We start from the raw sequence: 15,966 nt of genomic DNA, 5'->3' as shown, positions 1-15,966 counted from the left end.
AGGCAATCTGCCTCTGCTTTCCCAGGAGCATTAGCAGGGAGCTGGAACAGAAGTGGAGCAGTGGGGACTCAAACAAGCTTGGCTCACTGTGCTACAATTTCTGCCTTGGGAATAGATGTTTTAAAAGCATTGTCTCGATCACAATCTTTTTCCTATTTGTTTATTCAGTGAGACAGTTGTATTTTTCTTTTGTTCTTTTAAATAGCTGTCATGGATGCACTCGTAGAAGATGATATTTGCATTCTGAATCATGAGAAAGCCCATAGGAGAGATCCAGTGACTCCAGTCTCAATATATGCAGGAGATGAATCTGTTGCTTCACATTTTGCCCTTGTCACTGCATATGAAGATATCAAAAAACGACTTAAAGATTCAGAAAAGGAGAACTCTCTCTTGAAGAAAAGAATAAGGTTTTTGGAAGAAAAGGTAATTTTAGCTTCTACCTTTATATGTTTTATGATATAAAGAATGATTCAAAGCATTTGATATTTTAAATACTTTTCTGTCTTCCATAGTTGTAATTAAATTTCCAGGGATAATTCACTGTTAATCTCAAAACTCTGGGTATTATAGTCAGACTGTGTTTTACATACCATGTTCTTAGTGAATGTTTATAGAATAGAAATTAAAATTTGAAAAATTATATTCCAAATATTTTCCTTCCTGCTCTTTCCAGTTTGCCTTACTTAACTGTGTGTATTTTATTCAGAGTTTTCAGGTTTGTACAGAAGAAATAATGGATATCAACAAAGGAAATTAAATGTCAAAGGAGAAAACTTTTGAAATATTGTTCTAATAGTCATCACAAGGACCAGAGTCTTAATTTCCTCAACATTGTTTTATTAACACACATATTAGGCATAATGATTTGAAATTAATGTCCTCTGTTTAACTTACATGTAATATGTGGACACTCCTAAGTCACCAGATATGGTTAGCTTTGTATATTGAGACATCCTTCTCAATTATGCATTTATTTTTGAGTTTTAAAGTTTTAACTTAGTTTATATTTCTTCAGATCAGATTGTTCATATTTTACAAACAGCAGGTTCCACAGACAGTAGTGAAAATGAATTCTTAGCTGCAAAGGAAATTATCCTGTAGTAAAATAATCAAAAATGGAGTTTGGTAGTTTGATTCTGTTAGGGGAGTTAAGTGGAGGAGAGTGAGTTATAAAGGTAACCGTAATTTCTTTGCATTCATATGAAGCTTCTGAATTATAGTGGTGGTTAAGTAAATATGTAACATATTAGGATACAGAAAGAAGGTAACATTTTGGAGCTCATACCTGTATTTAAAGATGTACAAATTACATTTGATGTACAGTTTATATTGCAAATATTTCTGTATTTTGTGACCTACTAACCCAGTAATTCTTATTCTGAAATAATATGTAAGATTCAATTAACTAATATTTCTATTCTTTAAAAAGTAAAGTATGCTTTGATACTGTTTCTGATGGTGGGAGTTATGACTGACTTAGAAAACTGGTATTTCAAAAGAATATTGTGGGCTGGCGCCGCGGCTCACTAGGCTATTCCTCCGCCTTGCGGCACCGGCACACCGGGTTCTAGTCCTGGTTTGGGGTGCTGGATTCTGTCCCGGTTGCCCCTCTTCCAGGCCAGCTCTCTGCTGTGGCCAGGGAGTGCAGTGGAGGATGGCCCAGGTGCTTGGGCCCTGCACCCCATGGGAGACCAGGATAAGTACCTGGCTCCTGCCATCGGATCAGCGTGGTGCACCGGCCGCAGCGCGCCGGCTGCAGCAGCCATTGGAGGGTGAACCAATGGCAAAGGAAGACCTTTCTCTCTGTCTCTCTCTCACTGTCCACTCTGCCTGTAAAAAAAAAAAAAAAAAAAAAATATTGTTGTGTACTGTGTTGTAGTGCAATGAATTAGTGTGTTATAAGTATGAAGTGTAAAATAGTGACTAAGTAAAAGAATAGAAGGCCTTTTTTTTTTTTTTAAAGATTCATTTTGTTTATTTGAAAGAGTTACAGAGAGAGAAGTACAGCCAGAGAGAGAGAAAGGTCTTCCATTCTGTTAGTACATTCCCCAAATGACTACAACTGCCAGAGCTGAGCTGATCCAAAGCCAAGAGCCAGGGAGCTTCTTCCGGGTCTCCCACGCGCATCCCCCACTGCTTTCCCAGGCCACAGCAGAGAGCTAGATCGGAAGAAGAGCAGCCAAGACTCAAACTGGCACCCATGTGGGATTCCGGCGCTGCAGGCTGGGGCCTTAACCCACTGCGCCACAGCGATGGCCCCAATAGGAGGCTTTTAAAGATAACTCTGTATTCTTTTCCTTTCTTAATCTGTAAAGGCTAATTTAATTAAAAATGAAATGTTCATTTAATTATAGTCCAGCCTCTATCCCTGAATTATAATGATTAAGGTAAGATGTGCAGCCATCAAAAGACTGGCTTATTTTTTTACTGTAGATAACTTTCTGAAGCTTTCTCTTTTGATTTCCACTAGCTAATAGGGGCTCGATTCGATGAAGAAACAAGTTCTGTGGGACGAGAACAAGTAAATAAGGCCTATCATGCATATCGAGAGGTTTGCATTGATAGAGATAATTTGAAGAACAAATTGGATAAAATGGTAAGTTGATTTTAAAAAGAATGGTATCTGTATATTACAAATGAGTTTTCTCTTTCAAGAGGTTTAAAATTAGAAATGAAGTTGAATTTTAAAAACTTAAACTACACGTGGGTAAGGTAAATTGAAAATGTTTTATATCTATAACATTTCTATACTTAATAAGTACTTAGTATGTAATGTTGTTTAGAGCTTAAAATACATCTAACACCACTAACTTATTTTGAAAAATTATGATGTGGTAGAATTAGTTTAACAAAAGAAGAAAAGCCAGTGAATAATAATGTACCAGTTTGGAAAAAGAGATTAGTTAGAAACACAGTTCATTTTCACACCTTGCCTTTAAGGATTAGAATGAGAATTTTTTTTGGTATCTACTTGAAAATTAAGATTTATATCAACCGGTAGATTTTATTGAATATAATTTGACATTTTTCCTACTTAACTAGAATAAAGACAACTCTGAATCTCTGAAAGTGTTGAACGAACAACTACAATCAAAAGAAGTAGAACTCCTCCAGCTAAGAACAGAAGTGGAAACTCAGCAGGGTATGCCACTTACTTGTTATAAATATTCTAACAAAAATAGTACATTTTTCCATTATGTGTTATATACATTATCAGTTTTCTATCTGTGTGCCGAGACCCTAACATGAGTTTTTAATGTTTAGGCTTATGTTAATTACTGTTTGGCTTTTACACAGTATCAGATCCTTTTAACATATCCTTAGTTGTAAATTACACTTTTCCTAGAAAAGATTTGATGGCTTTTATTCAGGGCTAGTTTGTGATGAAGTAAAGGAAAAAAGAAGTAAAACCCCTATCTTGTCATGGAGTAGTTAGAGTTCTTTCTTTTTTCTTTTTTTCTGAATATTGTTAAGAGATGCAGATGAGATGTTGGAGTAGAACGTTAGTGTTGGGACATATGGTTGATAGCCTGTTCCCATGAAAACTCTGGTGAGACAAGCTAAGGAGTAGACCTCTCAGAGATCTTATAGGAAATAGAGATGAGCTTTCATAGCATGGCAGAATTGGGCTTTTTGTAGGTTGAGAGACTGAGGTACTAAATCAGGAATAAAGCAGTATCCAATTGTGTTATATTCTATGAAGTGAATATGAATAAAATTGTCCTGACATCATGTGTTCTAGGCCTATTGATAGATCTTTATACTTTCTGAGAAGACCAGGTTAGCTGAGCTCAGTTTACTATTTTTGTCACTGTTTAATTGTTACACATGCAAAATAGATTATTGACCTGCCAACAATTTTAGCATATGCTGGATTCGTGTGTTATATTTTAAAACTGGCAATTGACAGATTTTTGCCTTAAATAGAAAATTGGGAATAGAGTGATTAATATTTTCTAAAACAAGATGGCTAGATCCTTATTCATTAGTATAGATTTTTTTTAAAAGATTTATCTATTTATTTGAAAGTCAGAGTTACACAGAGAGGTTTTCCATACACTGGTTCACTCCTCAATTGGCTGAGACGGCCAGAGCTGTTCCAGTCTGGAGCCAGGAGCTTCTTCCGGGTCTCCCACGCAGGCGCAGGATCTCAAGGACTTGGGCCATCTTCTGTTTTCCCAGGCCACAGCAGAGAGCAGGATCAGAAGTGGAGTAGGCAGGACTCGAACCGGCATCCACATGGGATGCCAGCACTGCAGGCGGTGGCTTTACCTGCTATGCCACAGCACCGGCCCCAACTATAGATCTTTTAAAGCAATTACTGAATTTTAAAAATTACTGATGGGTATATATGTTTTATATTTTTTCTGTTATCTACATTTTACCAACAGACTTTTTAGAATTGCAGTCAATGTACAAGGCAAAGATAACAATATCTGTGTCAATCCTTTTTGTAGTGATGAGGAATTTAAATTCTCCTTCATCAAACTGGGAGGTGGAAAAATTGAACTGTGACCTGAAGATCCATGGTTTGGAAAAGGAGCTGGAATTGATGAGGAAAGAATGTAGCAATCTCAAAATAGAACTACAAAAGGCCAAGCAAACGGTACTGCAGAATATTAAATTGACAAATTCAGTATTTTTGTTCATGATATGTTAATTTATAACTAAGTAATAAACCACTGAGTTAATGTAAGTTGGAGCTACTTAGGGAATATTCACATTCCCTGAAAAATTTACCTTCCCCTTTAATCATTTCTTCTAAATTGGATACCCTATGCACTTAAACCCTGATCTCAGAGTGACCTAATTTTGCTTTTTTTAAAAAGACTTTTTTTTTTCTTAAGAATTTTTAAAAAAGCTATTTTGCCCACTGGAGTGTTCCAACATTAGTAAGGAACTGTGTTTCCTATTTCATGTTCCTCTGGGAAGCCACCACCAGGAAGCTACTACCTGAAAAAGGAATTACTTCCTATATTCACTATCTGTGAATTCCAGGTGTCCTTAGAATGAACTGACATTTCTTTCTTCTATAATGCAGTTTTTATTAGAGGATATGAATGAATCAAGCATTAAAAATTATATAGCATTCTGCCTTGATCTTGACCAAATAAGTTTCTCTGCACTGGGCAGTGAGAACTCACTTTGGAGCCTTCAGCCATGATAAAGGGGAAACACTGAAAATTAGTTAATTTTGTTAGAGCCAAAAAAAAAAATCTTGACATCTGAAGTTAATTTTCCCAGCTTTGAACTTTTGGCCACACACCACAATTCCTTCAAAGGCTTCTAGCATCCTGTTCCACAAGCTTAATTGCCACAGTCATTGAGAGGCATCTTTTCAGATGATATCAAGAAAAGATCTGCATCTGAAGTGAATTTAATTGTGTATACCATCTACTTAATTTGGTAGCTTTTTAAACATAAGGGTATAATAAGTATTACCATAGAATTGAAAACCTGTCACATTATTGTGATTTTGCTTATATAATGATAGGAATGTTTCTAGCTTTTAAACTTAGTTTCTGTAAAGTAGGCATTTTTTCATGATGATTAAATTAGTATATGTGAAATAGCATAGTGCCCAAGATGTAAACATTTTTCAAAACAACTTGATCAGACTATCCCAGAAAAGCATTTCCTGTAAGTGGAGGGGTGTGTGTGTGTGTGTGTGTGTGTGTGAGAGAGAGAGAGAGAGAGAGAGAGAGATGTTAAAAGTTTCGGTTTGGGGAGCTGGCATTGTGGTATCATGAGTGAAGTCACTGCCTGCAATGCCGGCATCCCAAATGGGCACTTGGTTCAAGTCCCATTTGCTCCACTTCCAATCCAGCTCCCTACTAATGTGCCTGGGAAAGCAGTGGTCCAAGTCTTCAGGCCCCTGCACCCACATGGGAGAAGCAGATGAAGCTCCTGGCTTTGGCCTGGCCCAGCCCTGGCTGTTGGGGGGTAGAGAGGGAGAAGTGGCAGATTCTCATAACCACAGTTAACGCAATACTGCTTCTGCTAATGATAAGCAGCAGTTCTTATCTCCGAATTCAGCTTTATTCTAAAATAGTAGCAAACATTCCAGTTGTGCTGCTGTTTGAAAAGTATGGGTTATTCTCATACCACAAGCTACAAATATGTTTATGTGTCTCCATGTTAGATTCTACACTTTTTTTTTTTTTTTTTTTTTCAGATTAATCTCATTTATTTAAAAGGCAGAGACAGATCCTCTGTGCACTCCCAGATGGCTGCAGTGACCATTGGTACCCATTTGGGGAGTGAAACAATGTATGACAGATATCTCTCTCTCTCTCTCTCTCTCTCTCTCTCTCTCTCTCTATATATATATATATATATATATAACTCTGCCATTGGAATAAAATAAAATGAATCTTTTGAAAAATTTCCATGTGAAACTCTTCCACTAGGTGGTGCTAAGGAATAAATTTGCTTTTAAATTCATCTGCAAGCAAGTGGCAGAAAAAAATTCAGAACTTCAGAAATTGCTTTTCTTTCTGTTAAAAATTATTTATTTTCATTTTATTTGAAAGGCAGAGAGATCTTCTATCTTGGTTTACTCCCCAGATGCCTGCCACAACCAGGGGTAGGGCAGTCTGAAGCTAGGAACCTAGAACTCAGCCCATGTCTGCCATGGGGCTAATGGTACCCCAAATACTTGGGCTATCACCTGCTACTTCCTCAGGTGCACATCTGCAGTATTCTGGAGTTGGAAGTGGAGTTGGGACTCAAATCCAGGCATTTTGACTTGGGATGCAGATATCCCAAGAGGCTTTGTCAAACTCCCATCCCTTTTTAAAAAAAAAAAAAAATTATTTGAGAGACACAGAAAGCACTCTTACCTGTTCGGTCACTTCCCAAATGGTCATAATGGCTGGGGTTGGGCACAGCTATAACCAGAAGCCAGAAATTCAATCCAGTTCTCTAACAGAAGTTTGGGAAGAACCCACCACTCCTTCCATGGTCTGTGTTAACAGGAAGCTAGAATCAGTCACAGCTGGGTGTTAAACTCAGGTATTCCCATGTGGGATGTAGGTATCTTATAGGAGTCTGAACCAGGCTAAACTCCCACTCCTAGATATCACTTTTCTGATGAAGTATTTCTGGGAAACAAGAAATTTTTAACAATTGTAGTGAGATAAGGGAGGAATAGTGGGGGAAAAAGATTTTGAAACTTGATCCCCACTTACTAGAGGTGAGAAGATTGTGAAGTGTAAAATGCTCATGACTAATATGAATAAATGAACCAGGAAAAATAATAGAAACAGCAATTTATCAGGGGTTTTAAGTTGAAATCTTGATATAGAATTTGGACTTTTAAATCTTGTTTCTGAAATGTTGCTGTTCAGGGTCCTCTTCAATGTGGCAATCTGCAAACTAACCAAGGAGAGAAATTTGTTTCCACATTAATAGTCTTGCTTATATTTATTCTAGTCATATGTACAAGTAAGTATCTTTAAGGTGATACTTTCTATGAAATACTTTAGTATATTCTCAAATATGTAATAGCATCCTACTGGAGTTTTGTTTTATAGTATTTAGTTAGTGTTTAGTTTTTGTTTTAACTACTTAGCATAGTAATGATTGGTGTTAGTAATAAGCTCAAGGTTCTGGGGCAGTTCTGTTATGAGCCTTTTAGAGTTTCCATATCTTCTAATATTCCAGCCATTTTATACTCTGAGCTATTGATCCTGAGTGAAATACAGTCTCCTAAGCTGCGGAAGAAACACCAGTGAAATGGAATAGGTTTAGAAGATGTCTAAGTTACATAAAAATAGTCCATTTGGAGTGTCACAACATGCCAAAGGGTATTAAAAGGTTCCGAGTTGTATTGTGTAAGAACCTGTGTAGCTTGCATGTTATTTCCCAAGATTTTGTAGTTGAGGTACCTATTTATATGAAATGTATACATCATATAAAGCATCAAATGGGGAACAAATCCATTGGTACCTTTAGAACATGGCCAACTGATTACTAGCCAGGAACAGGGTCTTTGGTTATTGGAGACAATCCCTTTAAGCTTATTGCTGATTTACATTAGAGTGTTCCAAAGATATTTTCCCACCAAAACTGTTAATTTTCAGAATATTAATTGGTTTTAAAGATGAGCAAGGTTTTCAGATAAAATTGAAATATTAAAATAGTTTTTAAGAATGAATTATTCAGATAAATTAAAAGTGTGATCAAATTCTTTAATTTCCTATGGAGGGAAGAATGATTTTCAAGGATATTTACCTTCATAGTAGTCAAATCTCTGATTCCTGGGTAAGTTCTGTTTCCTCTCTACAAAGGGCTCCCTAACATGCAATTCAGCTGTCTTCTTGTAATCTAAAGCATTTTTGATATTTTACTCCCCCAGTTTAAGAGTATACATGAAATTCTTCGTAACTTTTTCAATGTTCCACTTCAAAGCATATCATTTAGATCATATAAGAAGTAGTGAAGTTAAATTTTGTTTCCTCTGCATGTACTGGCCACTGCTGCCAGTAGAATTAGTACCTGTGATAGATCCTTAAATGAGAATGCATTGCAAACAGGTTTTAGAGTCGTCTTGGACATATTAAATTCATTCCTTTTATAGCTTCTTTCTGTAGTATCTGCAGTCTAAACTACTAAAACTTGGAAGTTTATAGGAACTTTAGGCAATCCTTTCCAGAGGGACCATTTTGTATCTGTGTAAGAGGAGATTGATGCTGATCTTTTTCAACAGTAACATGTGAATGCTTGGTACTTTTTTGTAATTATACAACAGAGTAAAATAGGGAAAAGCTTGTATTTTCCCATGGAATTCATTCAGCTGTTTCAGCAATAAACAGTGATGTGGTAAACATATTTTACTTTTTTGAATATAGACTTCAGATTGATGCCTTCACAGGTATATTTGTAAGACTATGTTCTATAACAGTATTTTTAAAGAAAATTTAAGCACTGATGCTTTAAGTAATTATAAGTGATTTAGAAATATTTGGTATAGGTTAAAACTTCATTAAAATTTAATGTGAAGTCTAGTTTTGCCCTATATAATTACAGATATTCTGTAAAATCTGAATCCTATCTCTACAGATCTGAAAATAAATAGGATGTAATAGTTACAACTTAACTTTTTTAACAAATGACAGGATCCATCTGAGGATGACAACCTGAAGAACTGCACTCTCCAAAGAGTAAGCATTTCAAGGTATGAACATTCTTCAACATTAAAATATAAGTTCTCAAATTATAGGTCACTTTGTATGGTGCCTAGATTTTCGTTATGATTAAGTTTAAGCACAAAACAAGTGGATAGTCTTTGGATACTGAATGTAACCTCTGATCACAATATATTTATAAAAAGCATTTCATTGTTACTTAGCAACAGTCTTGAACTTGAGTAGAAAGATGCATATTGTGATGCCTTAAAATTCTGACCATTCAGTAATACTTTGCATAAGGTTTTAGGGAACTAGCTTTGTGGAAATTTTCTATATTAAACCTTGATTTTTATACATGAGAATATGTATTTCTATATCTAATGATATTTGTCTAAGGGCAAACTTGGACAACATCTTTGGAGTAGTATGAATTTTTTTTTTTTAATTTATTTATTTGAAAGAGTTACACAGAGGAAGACACAGAGAGATTCCATCTATCTGCTGGTTCACTTCCCAAATGGCAGCCACGGTTGGGGCTGGGCCAGGCTGAAGCCAGGAGTTGGGAGCTTTTTCCACATCTCCTGTGTGGGTGCAGGGGCCAAAGGGCTTGGGCCATCCCCCACGGCCTTCTAGGCACATTAGAGGGAACTGGATCAGAAATGGAGCAGCTGGGTCTCAAACTGACCACCCATATGGGATACAGGTGTCACAGGTGGCACCTTTACCCACTCTGCCGCAACGCTGGCCACATATTATCAAATCTTCAAGAGAAAAATTTCTTTTTATGGTAAAAACAGAAGTAGCTATCACAGTTCATGTACTTTAACTTCAACCCATTTTTTCTAACATAAAGATCATTTTTAATTCACTAGCTTAAGTTCTGTGTTTTAAAATATCTGGTAATTTTTATATCTACTGTTGGATGACCTCTCTACATGAGTACCTAGTATCCAATGAAAAACACTGATTTGACTTTGTTATTTAGTCATTTGGCTTCTGGAATCCACTAAATAAATGAAATGAATTGTCTCAGAGCTTTCCTAATCAAAAACCTGCCTGAGAGAAATGATGAAATAGGGACAGCAGTTTGAGGAAAAGCATGCAACTACTCTTTTAGATTGAGGGTGGGCAAACTTTCCCTTTAAAAGTACCAGTAATAAGTATATTAGGGTTTTGGGGCTACAAATACAATTTCAGTTATGTCTTTTTTTTTTTTCCCTAAGATTTATGGATTTGAAAGGCAGAGTTAGAGAGAAAGGGAGAGACAGAGATCTGATCTTCCATCTATAGGTTAACCCCCACAAACTGTCATAATAACCAAGGCTGGACCAGGCCAAAGCCAGGAGTCAGGAACTCCTGGGTCTCCCATGTGGGTGGCGGGTTCCTTGGGCCATCTTCTGCTTTCCAGGAAGATTAGCAGGGAATAGGATCAGAAGTACAGCAGCCAGGACTTGAACTGTCACCTGTATGGGATGCCAGCATCCCAGGCTGTGGCGTAACCCACTGTGCCACAATGCCAGCCCCAGAATTTTCTCAAGTTTTTACAGCAAGAAACTTTTTCCTTTAAAAAAAAAAGTGTGTAGTACAGTGTCCATGTAAACTATTTTTCAATGTTATCAAAGTTATCTTTTCTCCTGGCAATCTAGGTTTCCCCTATTCTGCTGTATTTGTCATTTTTATAAGCCACTCCAAACCATTTTTGGAAAGAAGCAGAGAAAATACATTAGAATCAGACTAGTTCAAATAAAGAGGCTATATAAATAGTGTATTTGAAGTACGTACATGGCATCTGCTTCTCTTCAGGGGGATTACATGGTTTAGATGGAGAATGTCTTACCTGCATCCCCTCAAAAATAGTTGTTTGAAAGCATTAGATGCTAAGCAGATGGTGAAGAATCTCTGTGCCAGGATTTGAGGGAGGTTGAAAGCCCAGGAAAGAAAATCCAATTTTTGAGATACTGGAGCTATAATTGTGGCATCTGACAGTAGTCTTGAATTCTCTAATGCTCAGTATCAATTTGGAGATAGTTTTAGAAAGAATTCCTCGAATTTAATGTAAAAGTACTTTGTGTTAACACCATACCAAATGGAGCCGGCATTGTGGTGTAGGGGGTTAAGCTGGTGTGTAGGATGCCAGCATCTTGTATGGGTGTTGGTTCAAGTCCCAGCTGCTGCACTTCTGACCCAGCTCCTTTTAATGTGCCTGGAAAAGCAGCAGAAGATGGTGGAAGGAAGGGAGAAAGGGAGGGGGGGAGGGAAGGAAGGAGAACGGGGAGGGAAGAGGGGAAGGAAGAAATCCAAACCAAAGATATGGTATGTTAGAAAACAGAACCAGAGGCATCACAATGCTAGATTTCAACACATACTACAGGTCAGTTATTGCAAGGTGTCCGGCACGTAACAAATCTTTGCAGGCAGATGAATCAATTAATTCACAAACTTCTATTGGGATTCCGCTCCCAGGCGAGGTTCCCCAGTCCCAACAGAGCGGGGCCGGGGAAGTCGTGTGTCAGAGGTTGGGAGGGCTCCTTTTATAGATACAGGGTGTGGGGGGTTAAAGTTTGAGGTGGGTCTGATCCTCATTGGTTGACCTTTAGGCACCCGCAGGGACCTTGACAAGGACTTTTCTTCCCCAGAAGTACAGGTAGGGACTCGCCATTCCCAGAAGTATAGGCCTTCCCTCCTTGCGGATCCCAAAGCTACCAAGTTATAAAAACAGCCTGGTAATGGCACAAAAAGAGACATGGAGGCTATTGGAACAGAATTAGAAACCCCAGAAATTAATCCACGAATCTACACAACCACCTCATCTTTGACAGAGCAGCTAAAATCAATTCCTGGAGAAAGGACAGTCTCTTCAACCAATGGTGCTGGGAAATTGGGTCTACGTGTTCAGAAGTATGAAACAAGACCCCTACATTATACTGTGTACAAAAAGCAACTCAAAATGGATCAAGGGTCTTAGTCTATGACCTGATACCACCAAATTACTAGAGGAGAACGTTCAAGAAACTCTGTAAACATTGACATAGACAAAGACTTCTTGGAAAAGACCCCAGAATCACAGGCAATAATAAAAGCAAAAGTAGACCAATGAAATTACCTCAAGCTAAGAACCTGTGCGCTGCAAAGGAAACACTCAACAAAGAGGCAACCAACAGCAATGGGAGAAAATATTTGCAAACTGTACAACTGCTAAAGAATTAATATCCAGGTCTGTAAAAAGCTCAAGAATTCAACAAAACAGTCCAGTTAAGAAATGGCCAAGGGATATGAACGGACATTTTTCAAAGGATTAAATTCAAATGGTCAACAGACACATGAAAGAATGTTCAGTATCAGTGAAATGAATATAAAAACTATAATGAGGTTTCACCTTACCCCAGACAGAATGGCTATTGTCTAAAAATCAAAAATCATGGCTGGCGCCGCAGCTCACTAGGCTAATCCTCCACCTTGTGGCACCGGCACACCAGGTTCTAGTCCCAGTCAGGGCGCCGGATTCTGTCCCGGTTGCCCCTCTTCCAGGGCAGCTCTCTGCTGTGGCCCGGGAGTGCAGTGGAGGATGGCCCAAGTGCTTGGGCCCTGCACCCACATGGGAGACCAGGATAAGCACGGTGTGCCGGCCGCAGCGGCCATTGGAGGGCGAACCAACGGCAAAAAAGGAAGACCTCTCTCTCTCTCTCTCTCTCTCTCTCTCTCTCTCTCTCTCTTCACTGTCCACTCTGCCTGTCAAAAAAATAAAAAAAAATAAAATAAAAATCATTAAGTACTGGGGAGATTGTAGGGGAAAAGGTACCCTAATCCACTGACGATGAGGATGTAAACTTATACAACCATTATGCCAGAATGATGGAGATTCTTCAGAAATCTGAAAATAGATCTATCATATGACCCAGCCATTCCACTTCCCAGAATTTACCCAAATGAAATGAAATCAGCATATGAAAGAGTCATCTGCACCCCCATGTTCATAGCAGTTCAGTTCACAGTAGCTAAGATAGGGAATTAACAGATGTTCCATCAACTAGAAAAGGTGGTGTATATATATACTATGGGATACTACACAGCCATAAAAAGAATCTCTTGTCTTGGAACAAAAGTATGCAACTAGAAACCATTCTACTTAGTGAAATAAGCCAGTCTCAAAAAGACAAATACTATGTTTTCTCTGATGTATGGCAGTTAATATAGAATACCAAAAATGGAGTGAAATGGACATCTTGTGATATGATAATTGGTTTTAGCCCTTGTTTATACTCCTGTGGATCTGTGGTCTTCCTACTTTTTACTTGTTGAATAGTATAGTTAGTAGTGAATTACCCTGTGATTATAGTGGGGATTGAAATTATGTCTTTGCAAAAGTTAAAGAAGGAAGGAAGGGGATGGAGGGAGGTAAAGAGGGAGAGAAGGAAGTAAGCTTAGAACTATACCCGTGGAAGTACTTGAAATGTATTTATATTAATAAAAAAGTGATCATGGGACAGCACAGCTTTACCCACTGTTTTCTGATCACTGTTACTCCAGTGACTCTAGGTTGTAAGAGCCTTATTTTCACACGCAAGTGCAGAAAGAGTGCTGCTAATGTCGAACTGTTAGGTTTAAAATCATTACACTTCTCCCTAGAATAAATGTATAAAAACAGAAGAGCAGTATAATTAAGTAATGTCTTAATGGCTCCTTTAGTATTCAGATGTACTTGTGGGGTTTTTGCAAATTGGTCTGCATTATGTAGGCAGCATGAACTGCAAAACTGATAAGGTTTCCTTCTTATTAGCAGCTAGAACACTTGTAACTAAATTTGTGGTGTATTCTTGGCAAACTTCATATCATGCCTTTTTTTCTTAGCCTCATCCCAGAATATGTTTTGTCTTTTATCCTTTATTTCAACTTCTATAACTATTTCTAGTTTATATCCTTGTGTTTTTATTAATTTTTGTAAGATTCCTCATCTACCTCTAAATGGAACAGTTCAGATGATAAATTAAGTATACTTTCATACGGGAAAGTACATTAATGTTTTCGTAAGACTGTTAGGTAAAGACTTAGATATGTTTAAAGTTTATTTTTCCGTGACTTCAAAACCTTTAGGAACACTACTTTTTGTATTCCCTCCCTCACACTGCAAAGCAAATGAAGTATTGCAATGTTTCCCTAAGACAGAATGAAACGTTTAATTTCTTACATATAGTATTGTATAAAACCTCATTTAACAATAATAACCCTATCAGAAATTCAGCCAGTGTCCTGTTTTGGTGTTAGATTTAGGTTTATAGCTTCACTATTTATTTATAGTGTATATTTATTTGACAGGCACAGAGAAGAAAGAGAGCGAGCTCCCATCCACTGGTTTGTTTCCCAAGCGCCATCAATGGCCTGTGCTAGGCTAGGCCGAAGCTGGGAGCTGGGACCTCAGTCTGGGTCTCTGATGTGGGTGGCAGGGAACCTAAGAACTTGAGTCATCACTTGCAGCCTCCCAGGATGTGCATTAGCAGGAAGCTGGAATTGGGAGCAAAGGCAGCACTCGAACTCAAGGCACTCTGATGTGGTACGTGGGTGTTCAGTCAACATCTTAACTGCTGTGCCAAACGCCCACCCTAGATTTTTGTTATTAACCTTTTTAAAGGTTTATTCATTTATTTGAAAGTCAGAGGGGGAGAGAGAAAGATCTTCCATCCATTCATTAACTCTCCAGATGGTTGCAACAGCCAGGGCAGGGCCAGGCCAAAGTCAAGACCCCAGAGCTTCTTCCAGGTCTCCACATAGGTTGTAAGGGCAGAGGCACTTTTCCGGTGCTTTTTCGAGGCCATTTAGCAGGGAGCTAGATTGGAAGTGGAGCAGCTGGGTCACAAACGGTCACCCATGTGGAATGCCAGCATTGCAGGCAGCAGCTTTACCTACTGCAGCACAGCACTGGTCCCCATGTTTCACTTTTTAAACCAGATCTTGTTATGGAATTGCTATACTTGTTTTGCTCATCTGTCAGGTTGTGTAACTATGTTACAGATGACTTATTAAAATGTAAATCCTTGGTTTAGAACATACAGAATAGCTTTAGTGTTTTTCAGACTCTTCTGTTTCTTAAGTGATACAAATTTCTTTAAGAAGCATTTTTTTTTTAAGATTTATTCATGTATTTTACAGTTATATAGGCACAGTTATATAGAGGCAGAGAAGTCTTCCATCCCCTGATTGATTCCCCATATGGCTGCAACAGCTGGGGCTGGGCCAGGCCAAAGCCAGAAGCCAGGATCAGGGACCCTGTTACTTGGGACATCTGCTGCTTTTCCAGGCATAGTGGCAGGGAGCTGGATTGGAAATGGAGCAGCCAGAACTCTTAACTGGCGTCCATATGGGATGCAGGTGCTACAAACAGCGGCCTAACCTGCCATAACACAGCACCAGCCCCTGACAAGCATTTTTTAATGGAATAAAACAGAATAGTATGTATCAGAGTACATTACACATAAGATTCAGTATGGTTTGTTGTAACTTTTGTCTTGCAATGTAAAATGATGGTACAACCTTGAAATAAAAAATGAAGATATTTATTTGAAGGAAACTGAGTTGTCATTTTTCAGTACGTACATTTTTAGATTCATAGGTTTTAGGTAATATTATCCCATACTTTATTTAATCTGTGGCATAGGTGGAGAATATCCTGATCCGCAAGCCATATAAAGCATATTATATCATTTGGTCTGACCCTGCAAAGCAACTGCAGGTGGGACTTACAAATTAGCCTGCTACAGACAGCTGAATTTCTAAGTTGATACTTTTGTTTGGCCCACAGATGTTGATAAAAATATCCAAATGCCCCTTCCTGGAAAAA

General features: G+C 38.0%; 1 protein-coding gene across 4 annotated transcripts in view; it reads left to right on the top strand.

Moving 5' to 3' along the window:
* AZI2 (5-azacytidine induced 2) overlaps positions 1 to 15,966 on the top strand; it is a 38,500-nt gene that overhangs the window by 15,469 nt on the left and 7,065 nt on the right. For 3 of the 4 annotated variants that reach the window (XM_017346756.3, XM_017346753.3, XM_017346754.3), the window contains exons 2-6: positions 206 to 426; positions 2,474 to 2,599; positions 3,046 to 3,145; positions 4,461 to 4,609; positions 9,123 to 9,181. In XM_017346756.3, the coding sequence (XP_017202245.1) occupies positions 211 to 426; positions 2,474 to 2,599; positions 3,046 to 3,145; positions 4,461 to 4,609; positions 9,123 to 9,181 (650 nt within the window). In that variant the 5' untranslated portion in view covers positions 206 to 210. Of the gene's footprint in view, positions 1 to 205; positions 427 to 2,473; positions 2,600 to 3,045; positions 3,146 to 4,460; positions 4,610 to 9,122; positions 9,182 to 14,447; positions 14,683 to 15,966 lie in introns of all 4 variants that reach the window. The other variant, XR_007924458.2, reaches the window with a different exon arrangement.

This window comes from Oryctolagus cuniculus, chromosome 4, assembly GCF_964237555.1.
Source record: "Oryctolagus cuniculus chromosome 4, mOryCun1.1, whole genome shotgun sequence".
NCBI classification, from domain to species: domain Eukaryota; kingdom Metazoa; phylum Chordata; class Mammalia; order Lagomorpha; family Leporidae; genus Oryctolagus; species Oryctolagus cuniculus.
The sequence above is the reverse complement of the archived record's forward strand: the minus strand, read 5'-3'. Positions and strand labels throughout refer to the sequence as shown.